The sequence below is a fragment of the Nerophis ophidion genome, linkage group LG06 (genome assembly GCF_033978795.1).
Source record: "Nerophis ophidion isolate RoL-2023_Sa linkage group LG06, RoL_Noph_v1.0, whole genome shotgun sequence".
Lineage (NCBI taxonomy): Eukaryota > Metazoa > Chordata > Actinopteri > Syngnathiformes > Syngnathidae > Nerophis > Nerophis ophidion.
The window spans coordinates 2,472,307-2,486,985 of NC_084616.1; the positions used below are offsets into that span (position 1 = coordinate 2,472,307).

Sequence of the window (14,679 nt, forward strand, 5' to 3'; positions counted from 1 at the left end):
GGCTGCCAGTTTGCGCCTACGGCCCCTCCGACCACCACCTATCATTCATTCATCATTCATTCACCAGTGTGAGCGGCACTGGGGGCAAGGGTGAAGTGTCCTGCCCAAGGACACAACGGCAGCCATTTGGATGTCAATAGGTGGAAAGCGAACCTGCAACCCTCAGGTTTCTGGCACGGACGCTCTACCCACTACGCCATGCCACCCTTATACATATTACACCCCCGCGCACCTTACCGACGCACGGGGGGAGTGAGGGGTTGCTGCTAGCGGGTGTATAAAATGGTTAGGATTTGTCATGGATATAAAGGATTCTGGGTATTTGTTGTGTTGCGTTCATGTTGTGTTACTGTGAGGATGTTCTCCCGAAATGTGTTTGTCATTCTTGTTTGGTGTGGCTTCACAGTGTGGCGCATATTACTAAGAGTGTTAAAATTGTTTATATCACAACCATTAGTGTACTCTGTGTCACCCAGTATGCCTTGCAGTCGTGTGCGTGTGTCTGCGGAAGCCACACACATGTTGCTGGACTGACAAGCAGATGGTACATGTTGTAGAAGGCGACAAAGCCAATGACTTCATAGCACGCCCTAATACTTATTAACTGGGTGACTGCCGGCAGTCATTCTAGAAAATGTTTGCGTCTCCTATTGTCTTCTTCGCTTTGTGACACGGGTCCTAAATGCTTCTTTGAATGTTAAAGGATACCGATCTCTGAACCATGTATATCAAATATTTCCGAATGGTTCAACCGCCACCCGCCCGAATCTAATTAAAATCTATTTTTTCGTCATGTCACCCGCCCGACCCGCGGTTTATCCGCAGACGAGACCGCAAACCGCGCATCTCTACTATACTAGTACCGGTATACATACAACCTTAGTTGTTAGATATTTAGGGTTATTGTCAGTTAATTATTTAAAGCTGCAAGGCAAAGGAAGGCAGAATGTGAAAAACCAGTAATAACAAAAGAATGTATGGTATACTGTACGACTTACAGGTTTTAAGCCAGCGAGACATGGGAATGTTCCAGGAAGTGACCACTTCCACCATGGAGCGAGGCATTTCCACATTCAGAGGTTTGACCACTTGCATTTCCCTGCACAAACAACGGCACACAGTTCTTGAGAATAAAACAAACCGAGAAACTGGAGTGTGCAGTCATTGAACACATTATAAAAGTTATTTTGGATCTCAACAAAACCTTGCAGGGTTTGTGCGTGTAAATCCGTTTTCCAGGACGGCGGGGAAACAAAACATCATCACAATGCCAATGTTCATTTTTTCAATTAGAAGATCGGAACCCATCTCATTGGTGACTAAATATTTGACTGTCTTTAAATAACATGAGCTTGTGTTATCTGCTGGATAATCATCAAGGGTGCATGACAAGGAGACAGTAATTGGGGTGATATGAGGAAATGATGACAATACAAGCAAAAAACATCAGCTGTGCTGCAGCGTGTTTACTTGTGCAAAACTGCACAGCCAGTTAACATCTAAATGTCCTCTATTTTAGTCAAGTCACTTACAAAAGGTAAACATGCTAGGCTATAGTGTACTACAGGGGTCACCAACGTGGTGCCCGCGGGCACCAGGTCGCCCGTATGGACCAGATGAGTCGCACGCTGGCCTGTTCTAAAAATAGCTCAAATAGCAGCACTTACCAGTGAGCTGCCTCTATTTTTTTTAAATTGTATTTATTTACTAGCAAGCTGGTCTCGCTTTGCTCGACATTTTTAATTCTAAGAGAGACAAAACTCAAATAGAATTTGAAAATCCAAGAAAATATTTTAAAGACTTGGTCTTCACTTGTTTAAATAAATTCATATATTTTTTTTACTTTGCTTCTTGTAACTTTCAGAAAGACAATTTTAGAGAAAAAATACAACCTTAAAAATTACTTTAGGATTTTTAAACATATATTACTTTTTACCTTTTAAATTCCTTCCTTTTCTTTCCTGACAATTTAATTCAATGTTCAGGTATTTTTTTGTTATTGTAAAAAATAATAAATACATTTTAATTTAATTCTTAATTTTAGCTTCTGTTTTTCCACCAAATAATTTTTGTGAAATATTTTTTCAAACTTATTATGATAAAAATTCAAAAAAAATATTCTGGCAAATCTAGAAAATCTGTAGAATCAAATTTAAATCTTATTTCAAAGTCTTTTGAATTTATTTGAAATTTTTTGTTCTGGAAAACTAGAAGAAATAATGATTTGTCTTTGTTGGAAATATAGCTTGGTCCAATTTGTTATATATTCAAAATCAATATTCTAACAAAGTGCAGATTGGATTTCAACCTATTTAAAACATGTCATCAAAATTCTAAAATTAATCTTAATCAGGAAAAATTACTGATGTTCCATAAATTATTTTTATTTTTTCAAACAGCTTCGAATTAGCTAGTTTTTCCCTTCTTTTTTTGTTGAATTTTAAAGTCGAAATTGAAGATAAACTATGTTTCAAAATTTAATTTTCATTATTTTCGAGTTTTCTCCTCTTTTAAACCGTTCAATTAAATATTTTTTTCATCATTTATTCTCTACAAAAAACCTTCCGTAAAAGAAAAAAAATGACATACCCATTTTTTTATATATATATATATATATATATATATTTATTTATCAAAGGTAAATTGAGCAAATTGGCTATTTTTGGCAATTTATTTTGGTGTGTATCAAACTGGTAGCCCTTCGCATAAATCAATACCCAAAAGGTAGCTCTTGGTTTCAAAAAGGTTGGTGACCCCTGGTCTACTAGGAGCGTGTAGCTACACAACAGCTAAGCACACAATGGCAGACAAGCTAGACATGTCATCAATGAATAATATTGCAGTCTAAAACAGCACATTTGTCAATAGTAACAAATAGCAAATAATTGTAGTTGCGTATTACTTACACATACAAAGTCCAAGGTAAGCGTGTTTGAAAGCATCCAGTAACAATCGTGACCGCATCATTCAAGTTACAGCGTCATGAGCTTAACTTAATGATTTCTTGTGGCAACTAGGTGCTAAAAAAAAAACAAAAAAAAACACTCCACTTCAACTTAAAGACCGCAAAGTTTGTTCTAAGTGGTTAATAATAAACAGGTCAGTTTTTATTTTAATAATAATAATAACTTAGATTTATATCGCGCTTTTCTAAACACTCAAAGGGCTCACAGAGAAGTGGGAACCCATCATTCATTCACACGATGGTGGTGGTAAGCTACATCAGTAGCCACAGCTGCCCTGGGGTAGACTGGCGGAAGCGTGGCTGCCAGTTTGCGCCTACGACCCCTCCGACCACCACCAATCATTCATTCATCATTCATTCACCAGTGTGAGCGGCACCTGGGGCAAAGGGTGAAGTGTCCTGCCCAAGGACACAACGGCAGCTATTTTTTGGATGTCAATAGGTGTGAAGCGAACCTGCAACCGTCGGGTTTCTGGCCGGCCGCTCTACCCACTACGCATGGCGCCCCATTTACTCTATTGTGAGTCATAATCAAGGCTTTTCAAAAATTCCACAATACAGAATAACAAAAGTATGTACTATGTTTCGTGCTGTTATCAAATGGCCTTAAATCGAGGTTTCAATTAAAGCACAGAAAAAGTTGTATTGGAACCCACACAGTTAAAAAAATGTCTCTGATATCCATCCATTTTCTACCGCTTATTCCCTTTTGGGGTCACGGGGGGCGCTGGCGCCTATCTCAGCTACAATCGGGCGAAAGGCGGGGTACACCCTGGACAAGTCGCCACCTCAAAATTGCTCTGATAACTGATTAAAAAAAAAATAATGATCTGCAATGTGCCCCTTTTCTCATACCTCATAGGAGGAAAGGAACTTCCCTTGAGCTCATTATAAAACAAACACTAAACACGTTGATGGCGCGGGGACATTTGGCATGGTATATGTGCCAAATGTTCTGCATACATTCTGTTCAGTTATTTCCGTATTGGCCCTCTGAATAGGGCTCGTCACTCAGCATGAAAGGAATTACTCGCTGTGCACTTTTTTGCTTGTTTTATTTGGTACTGCAACAGCAGCGGTAGCAGCAGTAGTAGCAGTAGTAGTAGCAGCAGGTAATAACCTAAAAGTAAACATGAACACATCAAAACAATGTATCTATTTTTGAATCATTATAGTGTAAATAATAGACATGAATTAATAAACTGAACCATATTGTTGTCAACCATGATAAGACATTATCAATCACTGTGATTTCATCCTAACTTATTAATTTTAGCATTACATTTTATTATCACTGTGGAGAGGGGCGTGTCCTACGCGTCCCCTGCGGGCGGGCATGTGCAGCAGCCGGTCATGAAGCAGCAATCAGGTGAGCAGATACCTCAGCTGGGACGAGTTATCTAAACACCTGTTCCCTTTATCAGCAGTGTTGGAGACCAACAGAGAGAGTGCGAATGCCTGACACGAGAGAGCAGGAGTGCAACACTCTGCCTATGTTGGTGATTGGAGCCGAAAGGCGAATATTCTGATGCATATTGGACCTGATGCAAAATAGGAAATGACTGATGAACATTTAAGTTTGTGTAAAACAATAAGAGACTGATGAACATTGGAATTGTGAAGAAACATTATGTGTGTTGTAAACTACTGCGCCAAAGTGTGGTGTTTCCCGTGATGCAGCGAAAAGCCGGGACTGAGATGTTTACAATCCCCATTAACTTATGTCATATAATGTTTTAAATGTGATCAGAATCATTTATAATGTCGCCATGATTCATGGACAAGCATACTAAAATAAAACATAAAACACAGGCGCTCTGTTTGAGCCACATATTACACATTTAAGCAGAACTACATTAGAGAACTACAAATCCCATCAGCCAGACCAGGAAGTAAAGTGCCGGTATTTTCGAACTCAAGCCAAGAATAAACCTACGATCACTCACATTCAGCCGGACACACACACAACGTGACAACACTCTAATACAGGGGTGCGTGAGACAGGTGTTGTAACTTATGGGTTACATCAGGGGTGCCCATTACGTCGATCGCGAGCTACCAGTCGACCGCGGGGGGTGTGTCAGTCGATCTCCAGCCAGGCTTTTAAAAAAAATAGACCTAAAAATTAGTGATCATCAATCTTCACCAAGACGTCACTTAAATGACATTCACGGTACCGGAGGGTCTTGTGAGATGACGCTGGCTGCTGCAAGATCATTATTATGAAAATATGACCGAGAGGAAGGCGAGAAACACTTTTTATTTCAACAGACTCTCGCGCCGTACCTTCCGTCAAAACTCTAAAGGCCGACTGCACATTTCCTATCTTCACAATAAAAGCCCTGCTTCATGCTGCCTGCGCTAACTAAATACAGAGTCTCGGAAAACTGGCGTGCACAAGCGATCCCTCAGAAAGCTGGCGTGCACATCACTTGTGCACGCCAGCTTTCCGAGACTCTTATTTTGTCAGCGCAGGCAGCATGAAGCAGGGCTTTTATTGTGAAGATAGGAAATGTGCAGTCGGCCTTTAGAGTTTTGACGGAAGGGACGGCGCGAAAGTCTGTTGAAATAAAAAGTGTTTCTCGCCTTCCTCTCTGTCATTTTTTCATAATAATGAACTGGCAGCAGCCAGCGTCATCTCACAAGACCCTCGGGTGCCGTGAATGTCAATCAAGCAAGCTACGGAATTTGCCGCCAATGTTTTTCTTGTAAAGTGTATGGAAGCTGGATGAATTAGATGCCAAAAAGCAACCACTTTCATGTGGTATTGTACAGAAAGGATAACGTTTTATTTCTTCCATTTAAAAATGTGGGCGTTATCATCATTACTGTCTGATTCCAATCAATGCAAGTCATCAGAATCAGGTAATACACCAACTTATATTCTTGTCTTTGTGAAAGAAAGACATCTATATGTGTTACACATGCTTGTATTATCATTAAACACATTTAACTTGTTTACAAAAATGTCTCTTTCATAAATAAATAAATATAAATGATATATATAAATGAGGTAGATCCCCTCGAGTTGGTCAATTGAAAAGTAGCTCGCCTGCAGAAAAAGTGTGGGCACTCCTGCTCTAATACAACAGTTTTCCATCCGCACATTACTGTGGTTGTACCCTTGAACTTAATAATTTTGCCGATGTCGTTCAAAAGCTAAAACAGTGCGTGTTTGTTCCCAGCCAGTCGCACAACAAGCACCGCGGACTTAGCGAACACACAACAAACAAAAAAGAAAGGAAGCGAGCAAGCACGGATTTTAAACAATAGTTCAGTTGATCTAACCAAGAAAAGCGGACATAAAATTATCTTATGAGTGGGGTATGCCGGTGACGAAGCACGCTGTATTTTACCAAACGAACAATGACACCATTTTTAAAAGCTACCTAAGTAAATACATATACATATAACAAATACACATAGTAAATCCAACACATTCCATGAGGGCGGAAAAAAAAACCCATTGAGTTTCAACACATCAAACCTCATAAGTTAACTGAACAATGTTTTGAAAGCACACAAATAAAACGCCAACAGTGCTGAAGAAGCTCCAACAAAGCCAGCCACAAAGAAAGGTGTGCACAAACTACAGTTACATCTGTATTTAAAAAATAACATTTATGGTACTGGTCCTGAGAAGTTATCTGTAGCAGCTTCAGAAAAAACAACAACTTTGCATCTCTCATAATTATGTTTGATTTATTATAGCTAAAGTTTTTTTTGTCCATCATTTCATTTAGGTAGGGTCATTTATGAACTCCTAAAGGTAAAACAGAATCAATCTTTTACAAGTTGCATAAAAGGGTCTGGTTATGGTTGTACTTGGGGGGGCGGCATGGCGTAGTGGGTAGAGCGGCCGGGCCAGAAACCTGAGGGTTGCAGGTTCACTTCCCACCTATTGACATCCAAATCACTGCCGTTGTGTACTTGGGCAGGACACTTCACCCTTTGCCCCAGGTGCCGCTCACACTGGTGAATGAATGATTGGTGGTGGTCGAAGGGGCCGTAGGTGCAAACTGGCAGCCACGTTTCCATCAGTCTACCCCAGGACAGCTGTGGCTACAGATGTAGCTTACCACCACCAGGTGTGAATGAATGATGGTTTCCCACTTCACTGTGAGCGCTTTTAGTATCTAACAATAGAAAAGCGCGATATAAATCTAATCCATTATTATTATTATTATTATTACTACCTGTAGAAAAGAAGTTATGACACTGCCTCCGTAATGTGGTTCAGGCTGTGAGTCATCTGTGGATAAACTCACCAGCGCACGTGGTCTTTTTCCTCCACATGTCCGGCGCCTGCCAACATGCTGCTGCTCTCACTCAGGTGGCCCACAAAGTAGTTGCTGAAGTGGAAGGACAAGGCATTCTCATAGGCACCCAGCCACCTACAAAACACACACAAATACCACACAGTTTTATTTAGTTTAGTGTGCTGCAGTAAATCATCCTATTTCACAAAATTTGTCTGACAGTGATTATTGATTGACTACTTCATTTCCATGAAAAAGGGTGAGTTTGGCCGAAGTGTTTGATGTTCATATACTGTATTTGGGTGTCTGACACAGATTAATTGAATTTACAATATTACTTAAGGCAGTGGTCACCAACCTTTTCAAGCCCAAGATCCCAGGTATATATATATATATGTAGGTGTGGGAAAAATCACAAGACTACTTCATCTCTACAGAACTGTTTCATGAGGGGTTCCCTCAATCATCAGGATCAGGGGCTTTCTTTCATTCTTTCCTTAACACAGATCAATTGTCCTGTCCCCTTAGCAGAAAAACAGCCCCAAAGCATGATGTTTCCACCCCCATGCTTCACAGTAGGTATGGTGTTCTTGGGATGCAACTCAGTATTCTTCTTCCTCCAAACACGACGAGTAGAGTTTATACCAAAAAGTTCTATTTTGGTTTCATCTGACCACATGACATTCTCCCAATCCTCTGCTCTATCATCCATGTGCTCTCTGGCAAACTTCAGACGGGCCTGGACATGCACTGGCTTAAGCAGGGGGACACGTCTGGCACTGGAGGATTTGATTCCCTGTCGGCGTAGTGTGTTACTGATGGTAACCTTTGTTACTTTGGTCCCAGCTCTCTGCAGGTCATTCACCAGGTCCCCCCGTGTGGTTCTGGGATTTTTGCTCACCGTTTTCATGATCATTTTGACCCCAGGGGATGAGATCTTGCATGGAGCCCCAGATCGAGGGAGTTTATCAGTGGTCTTGTATGTCTTCCATTTACTGATAATTTCTCCCCCAGTTGATTTTTCCACACCAAGCTGCTTTCCTATTGTAGATTCACTCTTCCCAATCTGCTGCAGGTCTACAATTATTTTCCTGGTGTCCTTCGACAGCTCTTTGGTCTTGGCCATAGTGGAGTTTGGAGTCTGACTGTTTGAGGCTGTGGACAGGTGTCTTTTATACAGATAGCGAGTTCAAACAAGGACCATTAATACAGGTAACGAGTGGAGGACAGAAGAGCTTCTTAAAGAAGAAGTTACAGGTCTGTGAGAACCAGAGATCTTCCTTGTTTGAAGTGACCAAATACTTATTTTCCACCATAATTTACAAATAAATTCTTTAAAATTCCTGCAATGTGAAGTCCTGAATTGTATTTCCACATTCTGTCTCTCACAGTTGAAGTGTACCTATGATGAAAATGACAGACCTCTGTCATCATTTGAAGTGGGAAAACTTGCACAATCGCTGGCTGACTAAATAATTTTTTGCCCCACTGTATACAGTACATATACAGTATATATATTAAGGGTGTAACTGTACGTGTATTTGTATTGAACCGTTTCGGTACGGGGGTTTCGGTTCGGTGCGGAGGAATACCGAACGAGTTCAACACGTACATATGAAGTAGCCGCCTGTGCTAAAGTCTTAGCAAGCTGCTCCGCTCTGTTCTGCCTCTGTCTGTACACACAGCACCCAGCATTGTCCCGCCCACACAACCATCTGATTGGTTACATACAAAGCCAATCAGCAATGCGTATTCAGAGTGCATGTCTTCAAGGCTTAAGAGTCGATGTTGAGCAGATAGGTCTTTAGCAGGGGAGCAACTCACTCTCCCCAAATTATATTCCAAGTCAACTACTTTCTGAACATCACTATGATGTTGACCTTCTAGAAACAAACTGCAGCTCAGCTCACTCGTAGTCCTGGCTTTAGGTGAAGGCTAGTTAGCTTTTAGCAAAACGTTAACTAATTTTGCGGTGTGCACGCGGATGTGAGTGTGCGTGCGTGTGTTACGGACAGTGTTGATTGAGGTGTTGAAGCAGCAAAAAAGAACATTATATTAAATGAAGAGTTTCTGTCTCTGAAAGTGTATAAAATAATTTAAGTGCATCATAAAGCCTACATAAACTCCATGGTGGTCAGGGATACATTTTCAGCTATAGTTACATGAATCATTAGTAATATAGCAGCCTAGTTTTGAATGGCAGGGTCCATGCTATCACATGTTGTCAAAAATATAACATTTACATAATAAAAATCAACTACAGGCTTCCCCAATGCTGTAATAAATTAAGCATGATGAGTTGACTTGAAACTGTTTAATGTTGCACTTTTTATATGTAGAAGAAAAGTTGTGTCATTTTATTTCATCTAAGCAACAACTTTAGGCAGTTTAATGTGGATTAACGTGGGCAGAATTATTCTAGTGTTCCCAATGTTAAAAGGATCAAGCCATTGTTTACAAATTTGGTAAATATATACCCAAAAAATGTATATTTTGTTGTTTTCTTACTGTAACGAAAATGAACCGAACCGTGACCTCTAAACAGAGGTACATACTGAACCGAAATTTTTGTGTACCGTTACACCCCTACTATAAATATATGCATATATATATATATATATATATATATATATATGTATGTATGTATATATATACACACAAATACAATACATATAAATATATATACATATCCACATACACACACATATACAGTATATACATATTTATTTATTATACGAGTAGTGACTGTACTGACAAAACATCCAATTTTCCATGTCCAGCACCTGAGCCCTTGGGCTCTTGGAACTGCGTCCCTCTTCATTATGCAGTTGAATAGCAATGCACCTTCTAGCCAAAAAAGTGGTGAATGCTACGAGATTATTTTTGGTTTTGTTAAGAGCAGAGAACAGAGGGGCCAGCCCCAAATACTCGGCTTACAGGATTCAGATCAATCTTTTTGTCAATTACCAAAGACAAAGAATTAAAAATGTCAGTCCAATAACTATTCAGGGATGGACAATTAACTGCAGACTGTTGGCACCGATCAATTCTGTTATCAGCATCAAACCTAGTGGTTAGAGTGTCCGCCCTGAGATGGGTAGCTTTGTGAGTTCAAACCCCAGCCGAGTCATACCAAAGACTATAAAAAACGGAGCCATTATCTCCCTGCTTGGCACTGAGCATCAAGAGATGGAATTGGGGGTCAAACCACCAAAAATGGTTCCCAGGCGTGGCCACCGCTGCTGCCCACTGCTCCCCTCACCTTCCAAGGCTTGATCAAGGGCGATGGTTCAAAACCAGAGAATAATTTCACCACACCTATTGTGTGTGTGACAATCATTGCTACTTTGACTTGAAATCCTCATCATGGGGTATCAGGCCTGTTTGCAGGCATGGATGAATGGACTCTCTAGTCCTCATATGTATGACTTCTATATTGTTGATATTTACGATAGCATTTCTTAGGCTGCTGATATATGTTATCCCTTGTGGACCCCAAGCTTTCTTTCCTTCTAGTTGTCCTGTTAACATCACTTTTTCTAAGCTGTCTTTTCCAATGATACGTCCCAGGAATTTCAGCAGCCTGTTTCCAGTCCTTGCATTAAGAGATTGTCCTTGTTTTGGCCTTCGTCAATAACGCTTCATTAATTTTCTCTTCAGTCCCTGATATGTGCAGTATTTGTATGAAGAATTCTGTTGGAGTTGTTAAAAGAAAGAAAAAAAAGTCAGATACCGATATATGTATGTCAAAATGCCAAATAACATCGACTGATTATCAGCTGGACTGATAATCGGTCAATCTATCGAGCATAGATGATGATTCTAAGGACGGACTTACTCTAAACTGCAGGTCTTTGATGCTGATTTGTGCTCACATCCCAGTTTTACTGTCTTTTTGTTAGAATAATGATATATAAGTTATCACAGAACTCTTATGCTTAAAGGCCGTTGCTCTAGTTATCTATTGAGCTCAAGCTGTAAGGGCAAACAACTTATCTTCCTCGGCATGTGAGGAGAGGCCTCGCCGCAGATTTTTTCTGTCTTTCAGCTTGCTAACAGCCTAGGATGAACCAGCACCTCAACGAAGATAAGGCATATCAACAGCGGGCAGGCAAAGCAGAGACAGGGCGCAATCACAAGGCCCCCAGCCCATTCCGTTCGGAATAATTACGTATTGTTCGTGCTGAGCTGCTCGCATAATGTGTGACCCCTCCCTTTAGAAGCAGCCTCAGCGATGTAACTAGGGAACTCCCAAACTGAATAAATAGAGGAGAACGTGTGCTGTTGCTCAGAGCATAGGGTGAGACTGTAACGGAGTGTGCAGCTCCATGAGCAAAATTGAACTCTGTCTCTGCCTGATTCCTTGCTTCTTGTTCTGTTTAATAGACAGTTTGGTGCTGAAACCTGACAGTATTTACACAAAGTTACATTGAACCCCTGAGTCGAAGCACATGTGCAAACACCACATTGTCTCAATCTGGTGTGTTTCATCTGTAGTATTGATTTGGATATAGGAGGAAAAAAGAAAAATGCCCTTACTTGTGTGTGAATGCATTCCCGTGGATGGGGATGAAGAACAGGAAGAGGTAAGGAGCGATGCAAGACGACACCAGCAGGCAAACCTGACTCTTTAGCAGGCTGAGGGAGGAACGCCAAAACCATAGCCAGCTCTGAGGAGCAGAAAAAGGCCTTAGAACTTAGTCGGCACCCAGAAAAGACTTCCTCACCAGTCGTCTGCCCAAGACAGCAGCCTTGTATGATGAGAAGCTGATCCACGGACCGAAGACCACATTTCCCACAAAGAGGACGTAGCCTAGGAACTCTGTTGGTGGGGGCAGAGCGGGGACCGTCCCTCCATCCAGGTCAAAGGCCAGAGAAATGGCTTTCATGGCCACCACCATCTGACTGCCTCTCAACACACAGGCAAGAACGCACAGGAAGTAGGCGCTGACAGCTTGACCTATATAATAGTGCTTCTTCAGATGGTGCACAGAAAGTCATTTTAAAAACATTTTAAGTAAACAATAGAAGCTGAGTATGTTCTGATCAAGGTTTTATGCAGCCAGTTGTGATCATCTGTGAGTGAGGTCGGCTTATATTGATAACATGTATCAACTTAATCTTTAAAATGTATTTATGGTGCAAAAATATCAACACAATATTCAAACTAGTTCCTTATTCGCTTTTATTACATTCTTGTTTCAGCAAAACAAAGTTAGTAGTAGAAAATATCAACACAAAAAATATATTTTACAAACTACTATCTATTACTGTGTTAAATGTTTTGGTTTTTGCCCCGAAATCCATGACCGAAAAAAAAAAATAAATAACACATTTTCTGAAAATGAAAATACTGACCTAATCACTGAAGTCTAATCGATCATATACTGATACTGCTCTTGGTATCGTTTCGACCGATATTGTCCTTTATCTTTTAATACTGAAGTTCTCTGACTTTTTTCACCAAGTACTACCTCAGAAGAAACTTGGCTCTCAAAGTGCCATCATAATGAAAACATTAAAATACAGTAGTGTAGTAGACCTAAGTATTCATTAAGTACCACCATAATGACAACATTAAATACAGAAGTGTAGTAGACCTAAGTATTCATTAAGTAACACCGTAATGACAACATTAAATACAGTAGTGTAGTAGACCTAAGTATTCATTAAGTACCACCATCATGACAACATTAAATACAGTAATGTAGTAGACCTAAGTATTCATTAAGTACCACCATAATGACAACATTAAAATACAGTAGTGTAGTAGACCTAAGTATTCATTAAGTACCACCATATTGACAACACAAAATAATGCAGTAGCGTAGTAGTCCTAAGTATTCATTAAGTACCACCATAATGACAACATTAAATACAGTAGTGTAGTAGACCTAAGTATTCATTAAGTAACACCATAATGACAACATTGAATACAGTAGTGTAGTAGACCTAAGTATTCATTAAGTAACACCGTAATGACAACATTAAATACAGTAGTGTAGTAGACTTAAGTATTCATTAAGTACCACCATCATGACAACATTAAATACAGTAGTGTAGTAGACCTAAGTATTCATTAAGTACCACCATAATGACCAACAATAAAATACAGTAGCGTAGCAGACCTAAGTATTCATTAAGTACCACCATATTGACAACACAAAATAATGCAGTAGCGTATTAGGCGTAAGTATTCATTAGGTACCACTGCAATGACAAAATTAAAAAATACAATGGCGTAGCAGGCCTAACTAGTCTCTAAAAACAAGGCAGAGGTCTTATTTAACAAATAAATTAAATATTTTTGTCCAATGTAACAAACTGCAGGTGAAAGTTAAAAAATGAGATTATTGTGCAAACTTTGTTTGTATCAGTGATTCGATGTGCAAGGTGAAACTAATGTATGAGAGGCTAATGTTTTTATATCATTTGGATGATTTTGCCAAAAAAAACCCTCAAATTTAAACTATCACAAAATCTGTGGGTTTCAAAAACAGTGATCAGAATTAAAATAAATACAATCTTGGCATATCTCACAATGCATGTAATAAGTTCATATCTCATATTAGTCTCCCACAGGCATGTGATTGGAACTTCATGAAAAAGACTGAAGATGGGCCGGGGGTCTGGTGGCCGCAGGTGTTTACCACTGGATGATCAAAAACCCTACTCATTACACCGGGGGTGTCAGACTTACATTCATGGAGGGCCACATCGCCCTCCATGAATGTAAGAACATAAAAGTATCATTATATTATTGCCTATGCATTTGGTTTGTGTACATACAAATTGATGGATAACTTGTTTTGAAATTGTAAGTCAAGGTGACAAGCAGATATTTAAATATTTAATGTTATTTTTATAAACTATCATAGGGTATATAATAATTACATGTGCTGTGCTGAATTTTTTTTTTTATCACATTCGAATCCTGATTTTTTTTTTAATTTTCAAAAATCTATATATTTTTTTTTGGGACGAATTAATTTAAAAAACAATTTTTTTTAGGCCATCTCCATGCTTACTTGGTGCACGTACGTGTCATACGTCAGCAGCCAAAAGGAGGTTTTAGAACCTGTAAGCTGTTTTGTTAAGATATTGTTATTATTATTATACCACATAATACATTGCAAAAATCTGTTTGAATAGAAAATTGTGTTAAATCGAGTATCGATTATGAATCAAATCCTCACCCCAAGAATGGGAATCTAATGGTGAGGTCCCCAAAGATTCACAGCAATAACTATTGAATATTTGTATATCGTATTTCCTTGAATTGCCGCCGGGGCGCTAATTAATTTAAAACCTCTTCTCACTCCGGCGTTTACCAAAGACATGCGGTGGGGTGAAGGCAAACATGTGCTAATTATTTTAAAACCTCTTCTCACTCCGCCGCTTACCAAAGGCATGCGGTAAATTTAGGCCTGCGCTTATAAATTTCAGTGTGATGTA

The 14,679-nt window shown here is 39.6% G+C and overlaps 1 protein-coding gene across 2 annotated transcripts in view; it reads right to left on the reverse strand.

Annotated features, from left to right (window-relative positions):
- LOC133554068 (protein-serine O-palmitoleoyltransferase porcupine-like) overlaps window positions 1-14,679 on the reverse strand; it is a 37,167-nt gene that overhangs the window by 9,314 nt on the left and 13,174 nt on the right. The window contains exons 5-8 of one of the 2 annotated variants that reach the window (XM_061902447.1): window positions 11,952-12,133; window positions 11,764-11,894; window positions 7,234-7,359; window positions 999-1,099 (exon numbers count right to left, since the gene is read on the reverse strand). In XM_061902447.1, the coding sequence (XP_061758431.1) occupies window positions 999-1,099; window positions 7,234-7,359; window positions 11,764-11,894; window positions 11,952-12,133 (540 nt within the window). Of the gene's footprint in view, window positions 1-998; window positions 1,100-7,233; window positions 7,360-11,763; window positions 11,895-11,951; window positions 12,185-14,679 lie in introns of both variants that reach the window. The other variant, XM_061902446.1, reaches the window with a different exon arrangement.